At 48.8% G+C, this 16,834-nt stretch overlaps 1 protein-coding gene across 1 annotated transcript; it reads left to right on the forward strand.

Moving 5' to 3' along the window:
• Nucleotides 1-5,554: 5,554 nt before the first annotated feature.
• TAS1R3 (taste 1 receptor member 3) lies at nt 5,555-14,317 on the forward strand. The gene is made up of 6 exons (XM_077837487.1): nt 5,555-5,733; nt 7,921-8,221; nt 9,523-10,302; nt 11,839-12,042; nt 12,341-12,461; nt 13,407-14,317. Exons 1-6 carry the CDS (start codon nt 5,555-5,557, stop codon nt 14,315-14,317), a joined length of 2,496 nt encoding a protein of 831 aa, XP_077693613.1.
• The last annotated feature ends 2,517 nt before the right edge of the window (nt 14,318-16,834 follow it).

The following is a 16,834-nucleotide window of genomic DNA, read 5'->3' on the forward strand; positions in this document are numbered from 1 at the left end:
TCTGGCCAAGTTCAAAATCCTAGCCTCTATCCCTTACTGCTCATTAAGACCGGGGTCCTACAAACTGCTCTGGGGGGTTGTAAGCTGCTTTGCACAGAAGGCCTCTGCATGGTATAAGGGCCCAGCCATGCAGAGCAGCTGGCAGGATTGGGGCCCAAATTACATTTGGGTTTAGAGAGTCCGTTTTAAGCAGAAAGTGTCGTCTGACATGTAGGCCTACAGCTGCAGGGACTGAAAGTAGGTTTTGAGGAAGGGTCCCCAATGAACTTATCTGTGCACCAGAGGGCGCTCGTTCATTGAGTGACGAACAGGTACAATCTCTTTGCCTCTGTACACATATTAATCTTGCACCATTTGGCTCTAAATTTCCTTTTATCTTAGAATGAATGTGTACTTAGTTTAGTCTTATGAAACTACTGAACATACTTTAAAAATGAATCACTTTCCACTCTGCTCATTAATTGTATTTCCATTGCATATGGGGGCTGGTCATGATTAGGGATTCTATTGTGCTAGACTCTATACAGACAGAACAAAAAGATGGTCCCTGCTCTGAAGAATTTATAATCTAAGTAAGCCAGTAATATTAAAAGGAGAAGAAAATATATTTCTGGAGCAATGAGTTGACTTTGCACTCACATAAGGCTTTCAGATCATTCTCTGCTGGCCTGTTCCATCTGTTCATGTCCTTAGATATATTCCTACACTTACATTCTGACCCTTTACTGAAGATTAGGGAATGATGCATAGAAAGCTTACCAAGAGATCTACAGTCATGTCAGTTAAACAGTAAAACACAGCCCACTGTACTCAGGAAACTCACAGCCGTGTCAACCTTCATAGGGATCATACAGCAAGCTAAACACTAAATTTAAATGCACAAGTATCACTCCTCTAATTGACTTATTGAAAGACATATTCTAACGTCTAGTAGCAGAAAACGGTGCTTTTCTCATTGGTGCTTTGAGACTAGGTGCATGATGGAGTATCAATGCATGCAGAGCCAGTAAGAAGTGCACCAGTGAGCTCAAGTGTTAAAACCAATAGTTCTCCAGTTTAGATCTTCTGTCCTCCTCAGGATAAGCCTCGGTGCCTAAATGACTGTATTCTGGAATAGAGATCCACGAAGAGTTGCACTAAGGATAACAAATAGTAACCCCATATGCAAGAAATCACAATTTTGCCAAATGACTTAAAAATAGCTGCACAACTTACCTGTCCTGGAGTATAGACTAGCTCTCTGCTCCAGACAAGTTCCAGTGAAGATTCTGAAGGAGACTCAAATCTGTGCCATCGGATGACCTAAAATTAAAAAGTTTTAGGATCCCTGCTGTCTGGGCCACTGAGCACATAATTCCACAGCTCATTTAAAAATAAGTTCCACACCATTCTTTCATTGCAGGTCACCTTTACATAGTGAGAGGGTTCCTGTCCCAGTGTGATTTGAAAACCAGCAGGAGATGCAACATGTGGTGCGTTAGCTAGAAAATTAGTCACTGTGCCTGTGGATGAAAAGGCTCAAATAAGAATCAGGAGTTTGGAGAATGAATTTAGTACCGTGGGATGAACTTGAAAGGTTATGGAGGAATAATAGGTCCCAAAGAGAATGAAGAGCTGAGGCAGGGAAAGTGCATCTGTCATGGGCAAGAAGCACACTGTGTCCCCAGAGAACACCGAGTTTAATGGCAGCATTTAATGTTTTACTCCACATTCTAGCAATAACTATTCTATATTTCTCTGCCACTATTTCACCACTCCCACGTCAAAGCCAAGCTGTATTGTCAAGGAGAATGCTAGAGAAGTTATTCAGAATGCCTAATAATGTCTGCCCTTATTTTTGATGTGTTCTCAACATATTGCTTGTTCCTCTTCCTTATAACTAGACGTGATGACAGGGACCCTCAACATTCTTACGGTATCGCACCAGGTCCTGGGATGGAAAAGGGGAAGACCCACTGCTTTAGCAGTTTTCCTGGGACCAACATAATGTAAACTGAAGAGGGTGACTGGGTGTGTTTTTTAATCCAGCCAGTGATTTTCTCTAAAACTGGTTTGAGAGTAAATACCCAGCCAAACCTGTCACCATGCTACAGGCTGTTTGAAAAGAGGAGTGACATTTCAATGGACCCAAGAAGGTGAGCTAAGCCTCTGAACTTTTGCATGTCTGTCTACAATGAACCTTTTGAGGTTTGGCCATCTGTTCTGTTACACTAGAATGGCTTAGGGGTTTGAGCAGGGGATGGGAAGCTAGGACACCTGGGTTTTATTCCTAATTCTGCTGACCTACTGTCTGTCAGACTGACCTACTGTCTGACCTTGGGAAAGTTATTTCACCTGAATCTCTAGAACAGAGCTTTAAATCACAGATTGCAACACCTATGGCAACCTTTTTTATTGCCATCCCTTTTCTCCCCCTTGCCCCAAGGTGCACAAAGAGCTTAGGGTATCCAAAAAGCCCTTTCAGTTATCTAAGGAGCCTGATCCTGCAGCTTGCTCTGGGCCCTTGAACCCCACTGACTTTGCAGGGATACATCCTACACCAAAAATAGGTCTTTCCATTGATTTCAATGTGCTCTGCACCAGACCCTCAGCACTTAGCTATAAACTCCCCTCCAGACTTCACTCTTGCAGGAGTAACATGGGGTCCACCCAGCAACACTCTCACTCGTGTAGGATCAGGTTCTCCACACATCCCTCTTCACCCAGGGCCTATAGGCACGATCGCTGCCCTGCGTCGGAACAAACCCTTGGCAACACTAGTACATCACGCAGCTACTGAAACAGTCAGTCTACGTGGGATCTTCAGATATCACATCATCTCTCTGCTCAAACCATAATGCCAACGTGTTTCCGTACATACACCATCAAATACACCTACGTACCAACTGCTTTTCCTTTCTTTGCAAGCAAAACAGTGGCCCTCGCCTTCTCTGCTTTGAGGCTAAGATCACGCATAATGGCGGCTGATGGGTCCTATCTCGGGAATCTGCCTTGTCCTTGATGATCTAATAGTCCTTGCCAGCTCTAACTGCTCTCATTCCATTGCACCTCCCACAGTGCATGAGCATTTCAGATAGAAACATCAGGTGCTTTGAAACAGACAGTGCCCATACAGCATGAACCCCTCAGGAGTCCCCTGCTCACACCGGAATGGAGCCACGACAGCAAATGAAAAACAAGACATTCTCGCAGCCTGATGGCCAAGATGTTTGAGGGAGCGGAGATAAAAATGCAGCGCAGAAAAATAGCCCAATGTACACACAACCCTCTTCTCCAGAATCAACGTGGAAGTGGGCCCTGAGCTTGCTCCCATCTGCAGGGGATGCTTGTGCAGTTACTCATTCAGAATGGATTTGAACAAGATCCGGCTATTGGAGTGGATGGAACCATATCCTGGGCTTGAAAAATTCACCTTGCGAAAGAGGCCTATAAAAATGATGAAGGGGGGAGAGCCACCAGCAAGTTCAAGTACCCCGCCCCCAGCATCACCTACGCTACACACTCCTTCACCACCACCACTCCCAGCTGCTGGGTGCATAACCAGCATGCAATCCCTGGACACCACTTGAGGGCTCCTCTGGCTGGTTGCAGTCTGATAATTCTGAAGCCTCAACCTCCTCTGGGCTTCTCCAAGGAAAGAGGAACTCTATCCTTCCTTTTCCCCACCCAAGCTTCCGCCCTGTTGTTCCCCCACGCCTCTAAAAGCCTCCCAACTCTTGCATGTTTGGGGTCTCTCCTACCCTCCCTCTTCCCTAGCCTGTTGGCTGCTAGGAAGGTCTTTCCGAAAGATTATGCCCTGCAGAAATTGATGGCTAAGCTCACCCACACACCAGGGAGACAGTTTGTCAATCACCAGAAATTAGCAATGTTGGTTTTTCTATTCCCTGGCTATACCAATTGGATGGGCCTAAACACAGTCCAATCTATCACAGGCAACACAATGTACATTGATAAGGCCTTCCCTGCTCAGCCCTCTTTGGAATTGAAAAGTGCTCTCCTTTGGGTAATCACCAAGCACTGCAAATTGCATGAGAGTGGTTTTGGAAACAGCCTTCTCTGATGGACTAGAATGGTTTTATAAATAGGTAAACTGAAGTACAGAGAAGGAGAAAGTGACTTTTCCCAGAGCATATGTTAAGTCAGTGGCAATGCCACGGACAGGACCCAGAAGTCCTGATTCCTAGTCCCGTCACTAGCTGCAGGCCCCATTCCATCCTCCAATAAATAAAAGCCATTTCCCCACATTTACAGGTATTTGGAAAGTGTCCAGTTCCTGTAATCTCCCCACTCTAGCATTGACAGAATCCAAAGCAACACTGTCTACTGTAAATACACTTGAAGTAGGGAAATCCCACAAATGAGCTGTTCAGAGAACCATGTGTGGCTAATTTTGCTTGCCCGTTAGACACAAAGCAGGTCCATCAGGCACAGTGCAGTGATGAGTACTGTACATTGTGTACCCTGGTGCCATAGGACCACACAGGGGCAAATGCAAAACAAGACTAAAATAGATTATTTGAATCAAGGTTTGCTGCTTGCCGATTTAAATCATGATTAAAATCAGTGATTTAAATCAATCTACCCTGAAAGGAGCCTAATCTCAATGGGTGTGTGCTCAGCACTTTCTGAAATGTAGGGCCCTCTAAGATCTCTCACATAAGAACAGCCATACTGGATCAGACCAAAGGTCCATCTAGCCCAGCATCCTGTCTTGCGACAGTGGCCAATGCCAGGTGCCCCAGAGGGAATGAACAGAACAGGTCATCATCAAGTGATCCAAACCATCAAGTGATCTCTCAAGCTGAGCACTCAGTATCATTTGTCACTTTGAAAAATCTTGGCCTGCTCGTATAAGACCATCACCGTGGTATCTGGCTATGTTACCCAAACAGAAAGTACAGCAGGCACTGTTTGGGGAAAGCAAACATTTACTCTACTAAAAGGCCAGATCCTGAAAAGTGCAGAGCACTCGCAACACCAAGCTTCAATCAGGCCAGTGTATAAAACACTACATCCGCACAGAGGCACTCTGGATAAGATGATCTGCAGTAATCAAGACCTATTGTTGATACAACACACAAATCCAGGTGTCTGGGAAATTTGCAAACAGGAGACAGTTTCTGCAAATTTCACACTGTGAAAGAGGTCATGTAAAGCAACTTTAGTCAAATTGGATCATCTCCATGGCATGGGACGTGATCCTGCACGCCTCCCTCAAACAAATACAGACTCTTCCTACTGAAGTCAATGAGACTCCAGGCCTGAATACATGCCACTCACTGAGTGAAGGGAGCCAGGATCAAGCCCCTGGTTTGCAGAAGAGCCCACGCAGAGGTCATTGCTGGATATTTGACTACCGAGGACCAAACACAGAGTTATTTATTTAATGAATTTTGCAAAACAAATTTGCCTGCGTCATTCTCACCTCTTTTAATTCTATTTGACAAGATTTTTTGGGACCTGCCACCACAAGATTCTCTCTCTCTTTCCTCCCCTGCTCCCTGTAGCCTTTTTAAATTTCCTGAGAAGCATGAGCTCTGAGAAGAGCAAAGCCATGGCTAGAGCCCTGCTGCTGTACCTGAGTTTTGTCAGCTCCGCGGCCCACAGACGCACATGCATGTCGGCTCAGTTTAAAAAGCCGGGTGATTATATCCTGGGAGGCTTATTCCCTTTTGGGATGAATACCATGAACCTGAGCGAGCGACTGGAGCCCAGTGTCATCATGTGTGACAGGTAAGAAGGGGTCTGTCAAGGATATCATCCTAATTGGCATACAGTGACTTTGGTCACCCCCCGGGGGTAGGGGGTGGGAGAGGGAGAGGGGCTTTTATGTAGCAAACAATCTGATGTCTTAGTCACAGAGGACGACATTTGAGGCGAGTTCGGAAGAAAGAGAGCTATGGTACCCGGCGAGGTGGGGCGTGGAGGGCATTGCCACGGCGATGGCAGGTGCTGGAATGGGAAATCTTCGGCACTCTCCCGCTGATGTTATTCACTCCAGCATCAGATGCCACCACTCGCCTCCAAACACACTTTGGTCAGCGATTTTAATGGTGCTGGCCTGTTTGGCTGTTCCCACGGAAAGGATTCTGCTGCATCTGCCATGATGGTTTCAATACGCTGTGGGTTTAGACCGGGCTGTAAGTGTGCATGGGACGCTGACAGAGCATGGTGGCTTCTTATCACATTTGTAACCCGCTGGGAAGCTCACCAGGCCTACTGGGCGCAGATGCTTACAAATCAGGATAAGAAAGATCCTGGCTAGGTGATGAGCACCCTCCACTCTCACCAAATTCAACCAGAGCAGAGGATGCTCAGCACTTTGGATGATTGGGCCCTATGCACTTACACGTTCCCATCCCTGCTCAGCAAAGTATTTAAGCACCTAGACTTTAAGGCCAGAAGGGACCATCGTGATCATTGCGTCTGACCTCTGCACGTTGCAGGTGACGATACCTCACCCGCCCACTGCCGTAATAGACCCCCAACCTCTGGCTGAGTTACCGACGTCCTCAAATCAGGGTTTGAAGACGTCAAGTTACAGAGAATTCACCATTTACACTACTGTAAACCTGCAGGTGGCCTGTGTCCCACGCTGCAGAGGAAGGCGAAAAACCACCAAGGTCTCTGCCAATCTGACCTGGGGAAAAATTCCTTCCTGACCCCAAATATGGCGCTCAGTCAGACCCTGAGCATGTGGGCAGGACCCACCAAGCAGACATTTTAATTCTAAGTGCAGGCATTCAAATCAATGGGAGTTAAGAACGTGCTTATGTGCTTTGCTGAGTTAGAGCCTACATGAAGAAGGGCATCACTGAAAAGTGAGGAAATTCTTCCTCGGCCAGGACCTGCTGTGTTAAAGCCTCAGAACACAGAGGCAATCCAGACTTTTGTGAAACGGGTGAAATTTTAATAAGGGACACTTAAATTTGGAGAAGATTCCACAAGCCCACATGCAGAGATACGAGCTGACTTGGGTGCAGTTCATTGCTTCAGGCTTTGAGGTGAAATCTGGCGTTCTGGATTACTTTTTGCTTTGAGTCAACTCCCAGGAAAAGCCAGCCTCAGAGGAAGCAAGCCTCACACAGATCAAACATGGGGGGAGGGGGGGAGAGGGAGGGGGCGCACCAGGGGGCCCATACACCAACTCCAGAGAGCAATCAGCCCCATCTCCCAGCATACAGTCCTACAATAGTCATTACTCTGTAGCTGAATGCTGTAGGCAGGGCTCAGCTCCAGCTAGGGAATTTATTCATCTTGCACACTAGCTCTTACCTGTGTACTTGCGATTGATATTTCTTTGTCAGATTCCCAAATTAGTCACATTTACAGGGACGATATAGGCTGCCAACAAGCCCAGACCACAATGGCAATATGTATACACACCTCCATTTGCAGGGAGTGGAAAAGAGACCCTTGTGTCCCATCCACTGTAAAGGACAGAACTGAAGTCAACAGCACACTCCACACACAATGGTCTAGTGGTTAACACATAGGGAGTCAAGGGCACTGGGTTCAAATCCCATCTCTGCCACAGACTTCGTGTGTGACACAGGATGAATCACTTCCCTGCTCTGTACTTCAGTTTCCTCACCTGTGAAATACAGAGAATATATTTACCTACCACCCAATGGGGTTTCAAAGCTGAATTCATTAGTGCTTCGAGATCTTCAGGCAGAAGGTACAAAATCTTACAAAGGTCCTGGTTACAGTCAAGCTCTGCTGATAGTTAAGTCATCTCCTGTAGAATCCGGATTTGCTAGAGGCAGGCTCAGCTATACCGGTCTGCACATCTGTGCTAATGCACGGCTGCCGAGAGCTCAAAGAGCATAGAATAAATTCATCCCTAGTGCAATGGCACTGATCAGTCTGGCTTCATGCAGTTCTAGGTCACTGCTTTGCTGTTTCCCCTACCTGCAGGTTATATGCTTCTGGCCTGATCTGGGCTCTAGGGATGAAGTTTGCCATCGATAAAATCAACAACTCCACTTCCCTCCTCCCGGGAATAAAACTGGGCTATGAAATCTACGACACCTGCTTAGAGCCTGTGGTGGTCATACAGCCCAGCTTGTTATTCCTGACCAGGGAGGGCAGCACTGGCATCGGAGTCCTGTGCAGCTACACCGACTACCAGACCCGAGTAACAGCTGTGATTGGGCCTTATGTGTCAGACCTCGCTCTGATCACAGCCAAGCTCTTCGGCTTCTTTCTCATCCCGCAGGTAAGTCTTTGGAGAATCACGGCTTTTGCGTTATAGGGATTTGGCCCGGAGAGGGTGAGAGGCTAGTGGTTAGAGTGCTAGCCTGGGCCTGGGGAGACCTGGTTCAATTCCCTGATCCACCACAGACATGGTGAGTTACTTCGTCTCTCTGTCCCTCAGTCCCCTGTCTGTAAAATGGGGCTACCTCTCAGGGGCGTGTGGATAAATGCACTCATGACTGTGGGGCTCAGACACTGCGCTGATGGAGGGCTATCGAAGTAAGACAGAGGGGTTGTGTGTTTCCTGATCACACGCGAGCTCCCTGGCTGGTGCCAGCAGACCGCTCTGCTGTACAAGTTGCTGCTGTTGATCCAATAGGTCAAAACGCAGCTTCATGGGTACAGTTTGGGCCTCCGTCTGGGAGGTACTGAGCACTCTAGATTCCTATCAGTGGAATCAAGGGGGCTTGGCCCCAGGCCCTCTGCCTACAGAGGGAAGCTCAGTTTCTTGATACCAGATCCCCTTTGAACAGGCGGCAGGGTGAAAATGCAGAGCGAGGAAATGACCAGCAGTGGGCGTTTACATACTGGGGAAAGTCACTGATTTTCATCCTCATGTCTGCAGTCTCCCCAGTCAGTCAGTCAGTCAGTCAATCTACTTCCTTCTTATGCCTTTACCCTGAACCTGTCTTTTAGGCACCCCGCGCTATCAGATGTAATGGGACTGGGTGACAGGCTGGAATCGGTGGTTCTGGCTCCCAGTGGTTCTCTCCAGGACCAGCTTTGGTCTCACAGGATACATCTACGCTGGAGAGGTAATTTCCGGCGTGGGCGGACGTACGCACACTCGCTCTGTACGAGCTAGAGAACCATGAACAGCAGAGCAGTTATGGCTGCGCAGGCAGGAGGATGGTCTGGCCTCCCTCAGCACAATCCCATCCGACATCCTAGGTTATGTATTCAGGGTGGACAGCCCGGCCCGCAACCTGCGCTTCCATGTCCACACTGCTGGTTTTAGCATGGTAGATCAATCAGAGCTAGCGCAGGTATGTCTGCCCAAGATGGAAATTATACCTCCAGTCCAGACAAGATGTTGGAGGGAATATCTTTGACTGGGCCAACTTCTGTTGCTGAGAGTCTCAAGCTGAGCTCGGGGTGGCTTGAAAGCTTCTCTCTCACCAACAGAACCTGGTCCAATCAAAGATATGACCTCCCCCACCTTCTTTCTCTAATATCCTGGGACAGACACGGCTACAACTGTACTGCATACCTCCAGTCCAGTGCAGACGTATCCAGACACACTGGTCTCTCCCCCATTTCCAGGTTAGCTACGGAGCCAGCAGTGAGAAACTCAGCCAAGAGGAGTATTACCCGTCCTTTTTCCGGACTGTTCCCAGTGATAAGAGCCAGTCGAAAGCCCTGGTGCAGCTAATCAACAAGTTTGAATGGAACTGGATTGTGGCCATTGGGAGCGAAAACGAATATGGCCGTGAAGGCCTAGGCACCTTCTCCAACTTGGCCACAGCCCAGGGCATCTGCATAGCCTATGAGGCATTGATTCCTGCTGACCCATCAGCCCCACAAGATCACCAGAAACTGGAGAAAATAATCAAGTACATCAATGAGACCCAGGTGAATGTAATTGTCCTCTTCTCCGTGGACAAGCCAGTGCAGGCCCTGCTGGAACTGTGGATCAGTCATGGCTTCAGCCAGAAGGTGTGGATTGCCACTGAAGCCTGGGTGATGTCTGACATAGTCACCTCCATCCCTAACATCCAGACCATTGGGACAGTCATCGGCTTTACCATCAAGGGAGGCATTGTACCTGGCTTTCAAGACTACGTCACTGACCTCTTCGCATCCGTCCAGCAGGAGAGCTTCTGCCGGGCTTCCTGGGAGTACAGCCGCGACGCCGACTCTGCGGTGCTTGGCCCGCAGTGCAGGCAGTGCGACAACGTCTCCCTGCCCGACATCTCTCACTTGCTGGAGAACCAGCAGACCTACGCGGTGTACGTCGCGGTGTACAGCGTGGCCCACGCGCTGCACCAGGCACTGGGGTGCACGGCGGAAGGGTGCCCCAAAGCGACTGTCAAGTCCTGGCAGGTGAGCGAAGGCCAGAGTCTCAGCAGCAGCTTTTCCACTCCGACCCATCTGTCACGCTGCCGGCTTTCTCCCATCGGTCCTTTTCCAAATGCTAAGATTAATCCCCCTTGCCGTCTCCCGACATGAGCCCGTGACCTGAGCCACACTGACCAACTCCTTTAACTCAGGCATAGGATCTGCCATAATGGCTCATCGTGCCATTGGCCCATCAGGTCCAGTTTCCTGCCTCTGGCAATGGCCAAAATGTGGTCCAGTGGCCTCTGAGTCAGGAGACCTGGATTCTATTCCTGACTGCCACAGACCTTCTGGGTGACTTCCAGGCAAGTTACTTGCCCTTGGTGTGCCCCTGTTTCCGCAGCTGTAAAACCGGGAAAGCGGTACTTTGAGATCTACAAAGGAACAGCGTATTTATTAACATGACCCCACACTGCAGTAAAGGGCCGTTAAACGTGCAGCAGGTCCCCAAGTCAGTTCCACACCAAGGATAATGCTAGATCAATGCTTTATAAAAAGGGGAGATTCCTTCCTGAGCCCAGCAGTTACCAGCTGATGTCCAGAAGCCTGAGAGCTGATGGCTGCTACCTTAGCCTGCCCAGGTGACAATGATTTCAATCAGAAAATGAGACATTCATACCCAGCCCACTGCCACACTCAAAGCAGGTCTGTCTCCCTGCAATGTAAACCCAGGGTTAGTAGAACTTGAGCCAGCAGACCCTGGGTTTGGTAACCTAGGGCTTGAGAGGGCTATCTACCCTCATTTGTAACCCCAGCTAGGAATCACTGTATATGGGCTCCAGCACCAGCACCGTATTATGCAACCCTGGGGCCAACCAACTATACCCTAGATTTCCTAGCGCCCTCCCAAAACGTGGCCCACGCTAGCCCTTTGTTCGTGGAGCAGCGTGGGAAAAGGTCACTGTCCACCAAACTTGACCATCCAGAGAACAAAGAAAGGTCGGCCCATGGGATTGTGGGATACTTTTGGCGGCCTTCCAGGGCATGAGTCAAATGGGTCTGTGTCTACATTGCAAAGCAATAGGGCTTGAACCCTGGGTCCTGGCTCCATCCTCGTGGAGCCCTGGGTCCTTGGATCGGAGTCCTGGGTTAGTGTGATGTGTGTGTAGCGGGAAGGGGGGTTAGCCTTGAGCCTGAGTTTGACACCTGGGCTAATACTGCCATGTAGACACACCCCGTACACTGTAGTCATGGGGTGTGGTTGTAGCTGAAGCCGACATACCCAAGTTAGCTTTAATTGATTTAACTTGGGTCCCACAGCAGCAAGCTTCAGCATGGGTTGTACACAAACCCACCCCAAACCCTGGGCAATTACTTGTGGGGATAGCCTGGGCTGAAGCGCTTGCTGCCACAGCTTTACTGAGCTCGCTAGACGAAAGCTAGCTCTGCTACGTCGGGTTGGGCCGCAATCACACCCAGCGATTGCAATCCAGAGGTACCCAATATCGGCGAGTGCTTAGCAAAATCTCTCAGCCTCCCGCCGCCCACAGCCAATCGTGCCTTCTCCCCTTTTCTCTGCAGCTGCTGGACATCATGAAAACGCTTCGGTTCACCCTTGATAACCAGTCATTCCAGATGAACCAGTTCCATAGCACAAACCAGGGCTACAACGTCATGTTTTGGAGCTGGCAGAAAAACAGCCTCCAGTATATATCCGTCGGAGACTACCAGGGGTCCTTAAGCATCGACACATCCCAGATTCGGTTTCACACCCTGGATAACACGGTAAAGAGTGAGGGCAGAGGTGCTGCTAATCACAACACAGTAACAAAGCTGCACCTACCTACCCACCCAGCTTGCTTGCTGTGGCCACTCAGGACTTTATGGCTACAGCAGTTCTTCCTGCTCCCAAACAGACCCCAGCTGTGTGAGCTAAAGGAGAGTCCTCCTTAGCAGTATAGGGACTCAGACACAGAGCTCTGGTCCTACCCAATACGAGGCATTGGTGCCCATACTCAGCCCGTGTGGTTCAGTATCGTCAAATTGCTGCTGCTGAATGTCTGTGGCTTTGTTCATCTTCCAGAAGCCTGTATCCACGTGTTTTCAGCGGTGTGAACCAGGGCAGATTAAGAGAGTGAAGGGATTCCACCTCTGCTGTTATGACTGTATCGACTGTGAAGAAAACACCTACCAGGGCACCAGAGGTGAGGCTTGGGAAAAGCAACTGTCTGAATAACCCATATCCCAGCTGACTTTAGGTCACACAACTTCCTCTAAGGAAAATTGGTGTCCAATTCTATGCTGTTCCTCTGAGAGGCCTGGTGTACAAGATGCAGACCATGGGGAGGAGCCATCTTTGCCTGGCCTGATCCTGGGCCAGTGCTGCTCCCACCATAAGTTTGGAGCAACCCTGGGGCTGCTCTATTTACAGCCTCCAAAGGGCCGAGTCACAGCTCCACATTTCTGTAGTGGCATGGGCTGCAGACATGTGCTCCTGCCATTGGCCGGCTCCTAGCATACCCCCTACACTTGTGAATAGGCCAGGGTTGGTTATGCCAGCCCCATGGTGGGGGAATTTCCCCCCAGTACCTTGTGACATCTTTGCAGCCCCTGTACGCAGCTCGAGTGGCATGGGGTGGGTGAGCAGCTTTCACTCGCCTCTTGGTCTGCCCCTGCTACTGGCCAGTGCAGGATTGTTCCCTATGATATATTCTCCAGTGCTTTGTCCAGCATCCTTCTGAAGGGCTCAGGTGACAGCCAACGCAGGGCCAAAGCAGCGGGAGCGAACCTATGTGACATGACGGGATTTTATTTTTATAGTTTTGTGAGAAGGTGAAAATGATCATTGTGGCACAACTGACGGGTCTTTTGGAAGCAGGGGCGCCTGCCTGATGGGGGGAGTAGAAGCGGAAAATACCCAGGGCTTGTTTGGAGGCAGACAGGGGAGGAGATTGGCTAGTCACAGGCTCTGGGGACCCTGAAGATGCTTGCATATTTCCGGCGACTGTAGGAACTGCATCGGCTGCTCCGTTCACCCGTGCCGGTGACCAGTCATCACGAGCTGCCTGCAGCAGGGTCATTGCAGCCCAGAGAGATGGCGTGCAAAGCCGTGCCCAGCCTCACGTCCCCTCCTCATTGCTTGTTTTCAGAAGACTTGTTTTGCACTGAGTGCCCAGAGCACCAGTGGTCACCTATTCGAAGCACCAAGTGTTACGACCGCAGCGAGAGGTACCTCTTCTGGGACGAGCCGCTTGTCATCGGCTTGCTGGTCCTCATGCTCTTCGCCACGGTGCTGACCTGCCTGTCAGCAGTGCTCTTCCTTAAGAACCTCAACACGCCCCTGGTGCAGGCGTCCGGGGGCACCAGGAGCATCTTTGCCCTGCTCTGCCTCTTGCTGACGTGCCTCAGCTTCTGCCTGCATATAGGGAAGCCCAGCGTTGTCAGCTGTATGGTCCAGCAGCCCTTCTACGCCCTGGGCCTCAGCGCTTGCTTCTCCACCTTCTTAGTCAAGTCACTGGAGATCGTCTTGCTGACGGAGTTCACAAGCTGTCCCAAAAGCTCCCTGCTCTGGGTGACCCAGAAGAGGACTTGGCTCGTTGTCACCATTGCCTGCCTGGTTGAGAGCATGCTCTGTTTTTGGTACATCTACTCGGTTCCAGCCATCCCGGCGAGCAATTACAAGCTGCTGCACTCCCAGGTTCTGATCGGTTGTAGGGTTCAGTCCTGGTTCGCCTTCATTATGATCCACGGCTACACCGGCGGCCTGGCATTCATCTGTTTCCTCTGCACTTTCATGGTGCAGACCCCTGCCAAGAGGTACAACATGGCCCGGGGGATAACATTTAGCATGCTGTCCTACTTTGTTACTTGGATCGCTTTCGTTGCCACCTATAGCACGGTGCAGCCCACGCAGCAGCCCGCTGCGCAGATCTGCAGCGGGCTGCTGTGTGCGCTGGGGCTCCTGGCCTCCTACTACCTCCCAAAATGTTACATCCTTTTGTTTAAGCCCGAATGGAACACGGTGGCTTATTTCCAGTTACACCAAGGAGGGGCCTCATGAGGACTCCCGCTAACCAGACCTGTTCTAGGCTGCTGTGAAATAGAAGTTGGGAGGACTTTAAATGTTAGCGAGGATGGTTTGGTTTGTAATGACACCATGAGCTGCAGTCGAAAGACACAATTACTGTATAAAAATACACACACAGCCCTACCTGGTAGACTGAAGACTAGAACCTTTCCAGCTAAAAAAAAATATCACAGGGTTCTGATGCTTGAACTAAAGGACTATGCCCCAGGTGACAATAATAGTAGGTCCCATATCCTCTTGGGCCAACAACAAGCACAGCATTGCTCAGTCAGTCACTTTCATAAAGCCAGCAACATTACAGGTTCCATTTAGCAAGCATCCTAAGGTTCGGATGCTTCTCTGCAGCATCTGTTCCTGTCGGATCGGCACATCTGAGCTGGGAACCTCACCAGACCCAGCTCCCTCAAAAGATTTCCGGATTTCCTGGTTCTAGTCAGGGCAGAAATAAAAGTCGGCCTGCTTCTCTCGTGCTATTTCTGTACATCCATTTCCGGTCCTGACCAGAGCATGGAAATGCAGGAGAAGCCACAGAAAGAAGGGATAGCATGGGGTGGGTGAGGAGAGGACTTGCTCTCATGGAAGAAGCAGATGTTCAGAACCTCTTGAGTGTCAACTGGTGAGTTTCCAATTCCAACTCAACAGTAGGGGAAAAAAATAGCTACGGCCCAGGAATTGCCAAGTACATATATACAGATCCTTTATTAATGCTCTCCAAATATGCACCACAGGCAGCATGGATGGAGGAGAGAACCCACTGAAATGCCTCTGCGTTGCTGCTAGGGTGAGAACCACGTAGAATTGTATTCAAGGATCAGGTCCTCCAGTCCCAGCAACTAATTTGAAGGCTGGAGTTTGATTCTGGCTTCCATCCTCCTGGATGCTTCTTAATATATATGTTTGCTCTGTTCCTAGCGCCCAAGCTTGCTTTGCAACACACTGGGTTTGTAACTCCAGGCTAGCGTAACAGGAATGCATGTATTTCTACATGTTTTGTGTTTATTAAAAAATAATAAAAGACATTCTGCAGCCTTGGATTTACTTTGTAGAAGTTACAGTGAATGAAATCATTTCACCATCTAAATCAGCGGCAGGCCAAAGGGGCAACCAAAACCCAAAGAGACTCCCGGATACATCTCAGGCCAATATACCATATTTCATGTTGGGATCTATCATTTCTTTGTGCTGCCCTTTTGCCTTAAAAGATGAGGGTGACTCCCATCTGCTTGAAGTTAGCTGTGACCCTGGGTTCTTGGAAAATAGCCAACGTAGCCTTGGGTTGGGGCAATTTTTGCATGCCCTTGATTTCACTTTGAGGAATACATCGAAGGGGGGCTGGGTACATGGGAGGGGAAGATATGGGAGAAGAGAACAAGAGTAGGTCACACCTGAAATGGGGGGAAAGGAAGGAATTGGAAAAAAGAGTATAATTTTTCTCCTCACAACTGATATAAATTAATGCTGGAATCCCACCTGAGCATTCTGGTGACAAACTTTCCTCTTACCATTTATACCTTCCCCAGGATCCTTCAGTATACAGGTAAGAATGTGCTATTCCTTAGATCTATCTAATCTAGCTACCACTGCATATATTTGTACCAAGGCTTGTAGAAACCACATCTAGATCAAGTATAAGGGGAAAATATCTGGCCTGATACAAGGGACATATTAAGCTGCCTTTGCAAAGAACATGGAAATGAAGTGAAAATAGAAAATGCAAATCTTGCCGTCCCAAGTCGGAGCAAAATGCTCCCACAGCCTCTGCAAACATGCAAAGGATCAACCAAAAGACCCACTCCTCACCCAGTGGGACCGTTTGCATTGGGATAAAATAGCAAAATCCTTGTTGCAAATTATGAACTACATGTAAAAAAAACCCCTCACCTGTTCATAAAACAGGCTCAGGAATTGTTAGATCAAGTCAGAGCAGTGGTTTGTCTAATTTAGCAACCTGCCACCAACAGTGACGAATAGCAGCTGTTTCAGAGGAAGGGGTAGGAAACCCTATAAACCGACAATTATGGAATAACTAGCTCATAGAAGTTCCTTCAGAGCTGGTTAATGCTCTGAAACATGAGGGTTTACATATTCTCCATTTTTAAAAAATCCTATCTAATGTAAATGGATGTTTTCATTGTCCATAGAGTTGTCCAAATCTTTTTGAAACTCTACCAAGCTCTTGGCATATTTCATTGCAATGAGTTCCACAGGCCAATTATTGCATTGTGGTTTGTCAGCTTCGGCTTACTACAAACATCAGCCCAGGCTCCTTCAATTTGGCCTATTTCTTAAGGGCTACATCCAAACCCTAAAGATATGGGTTTTTTGTACAGCTGTGTTAATGGAATTAGATAGGAGTAAACAGAAATAGTAGGAATCTCCACTGCCACTTTCTATCTCCATATAGCAACAAACATTCATACCCTCGAATTGATCTTTCTGCCAACTGCCTTTTCGGTTCATTTCCAATATATGGATTGCTCCAGAAGCATC

The sequence above is a fragment of the Eretmochelys imbricata genome, chromosome 18, assembly GCF_965152235.1.
Source record: "Eretmochelys imbricata isolate rEreImb1 chromosome 18, rEreImb1.hap1, whole genome shotgun sequence".
Classification (NCBI taxonomy): Eukaryota; Metazoa; Chordata; order Testudines; family Cheloniidae; genus Eretmochelys; species Eretmochelys imbricata.

Excerpts from the sequence above, each read along its gene's own strand:
- TAS1R3 (XM_077837487.1), top strand. The coding sequence starts at position 5,555 with ATGGCTAGAGCCCTGCTGCTGTACCTGAGTTTTGTCAGCTCCGCGGCC. Across the intron at positions 10,303-11,838 it reads CGACTGTCAAGTCCTGGCAG|CTGCTGGACATCATGAAAAC; the intron begins GTGAGCGAAGGC and ends TTTTCTCTGCAG. Across the intron at positions 12,462-13,406 it reads CACCTACCAGGGCACCAGAG|AAGACTTGTTTTGCACTGAG; the intron begins GTGAGGCTTGGG and ends GCTTGTTTTCAG.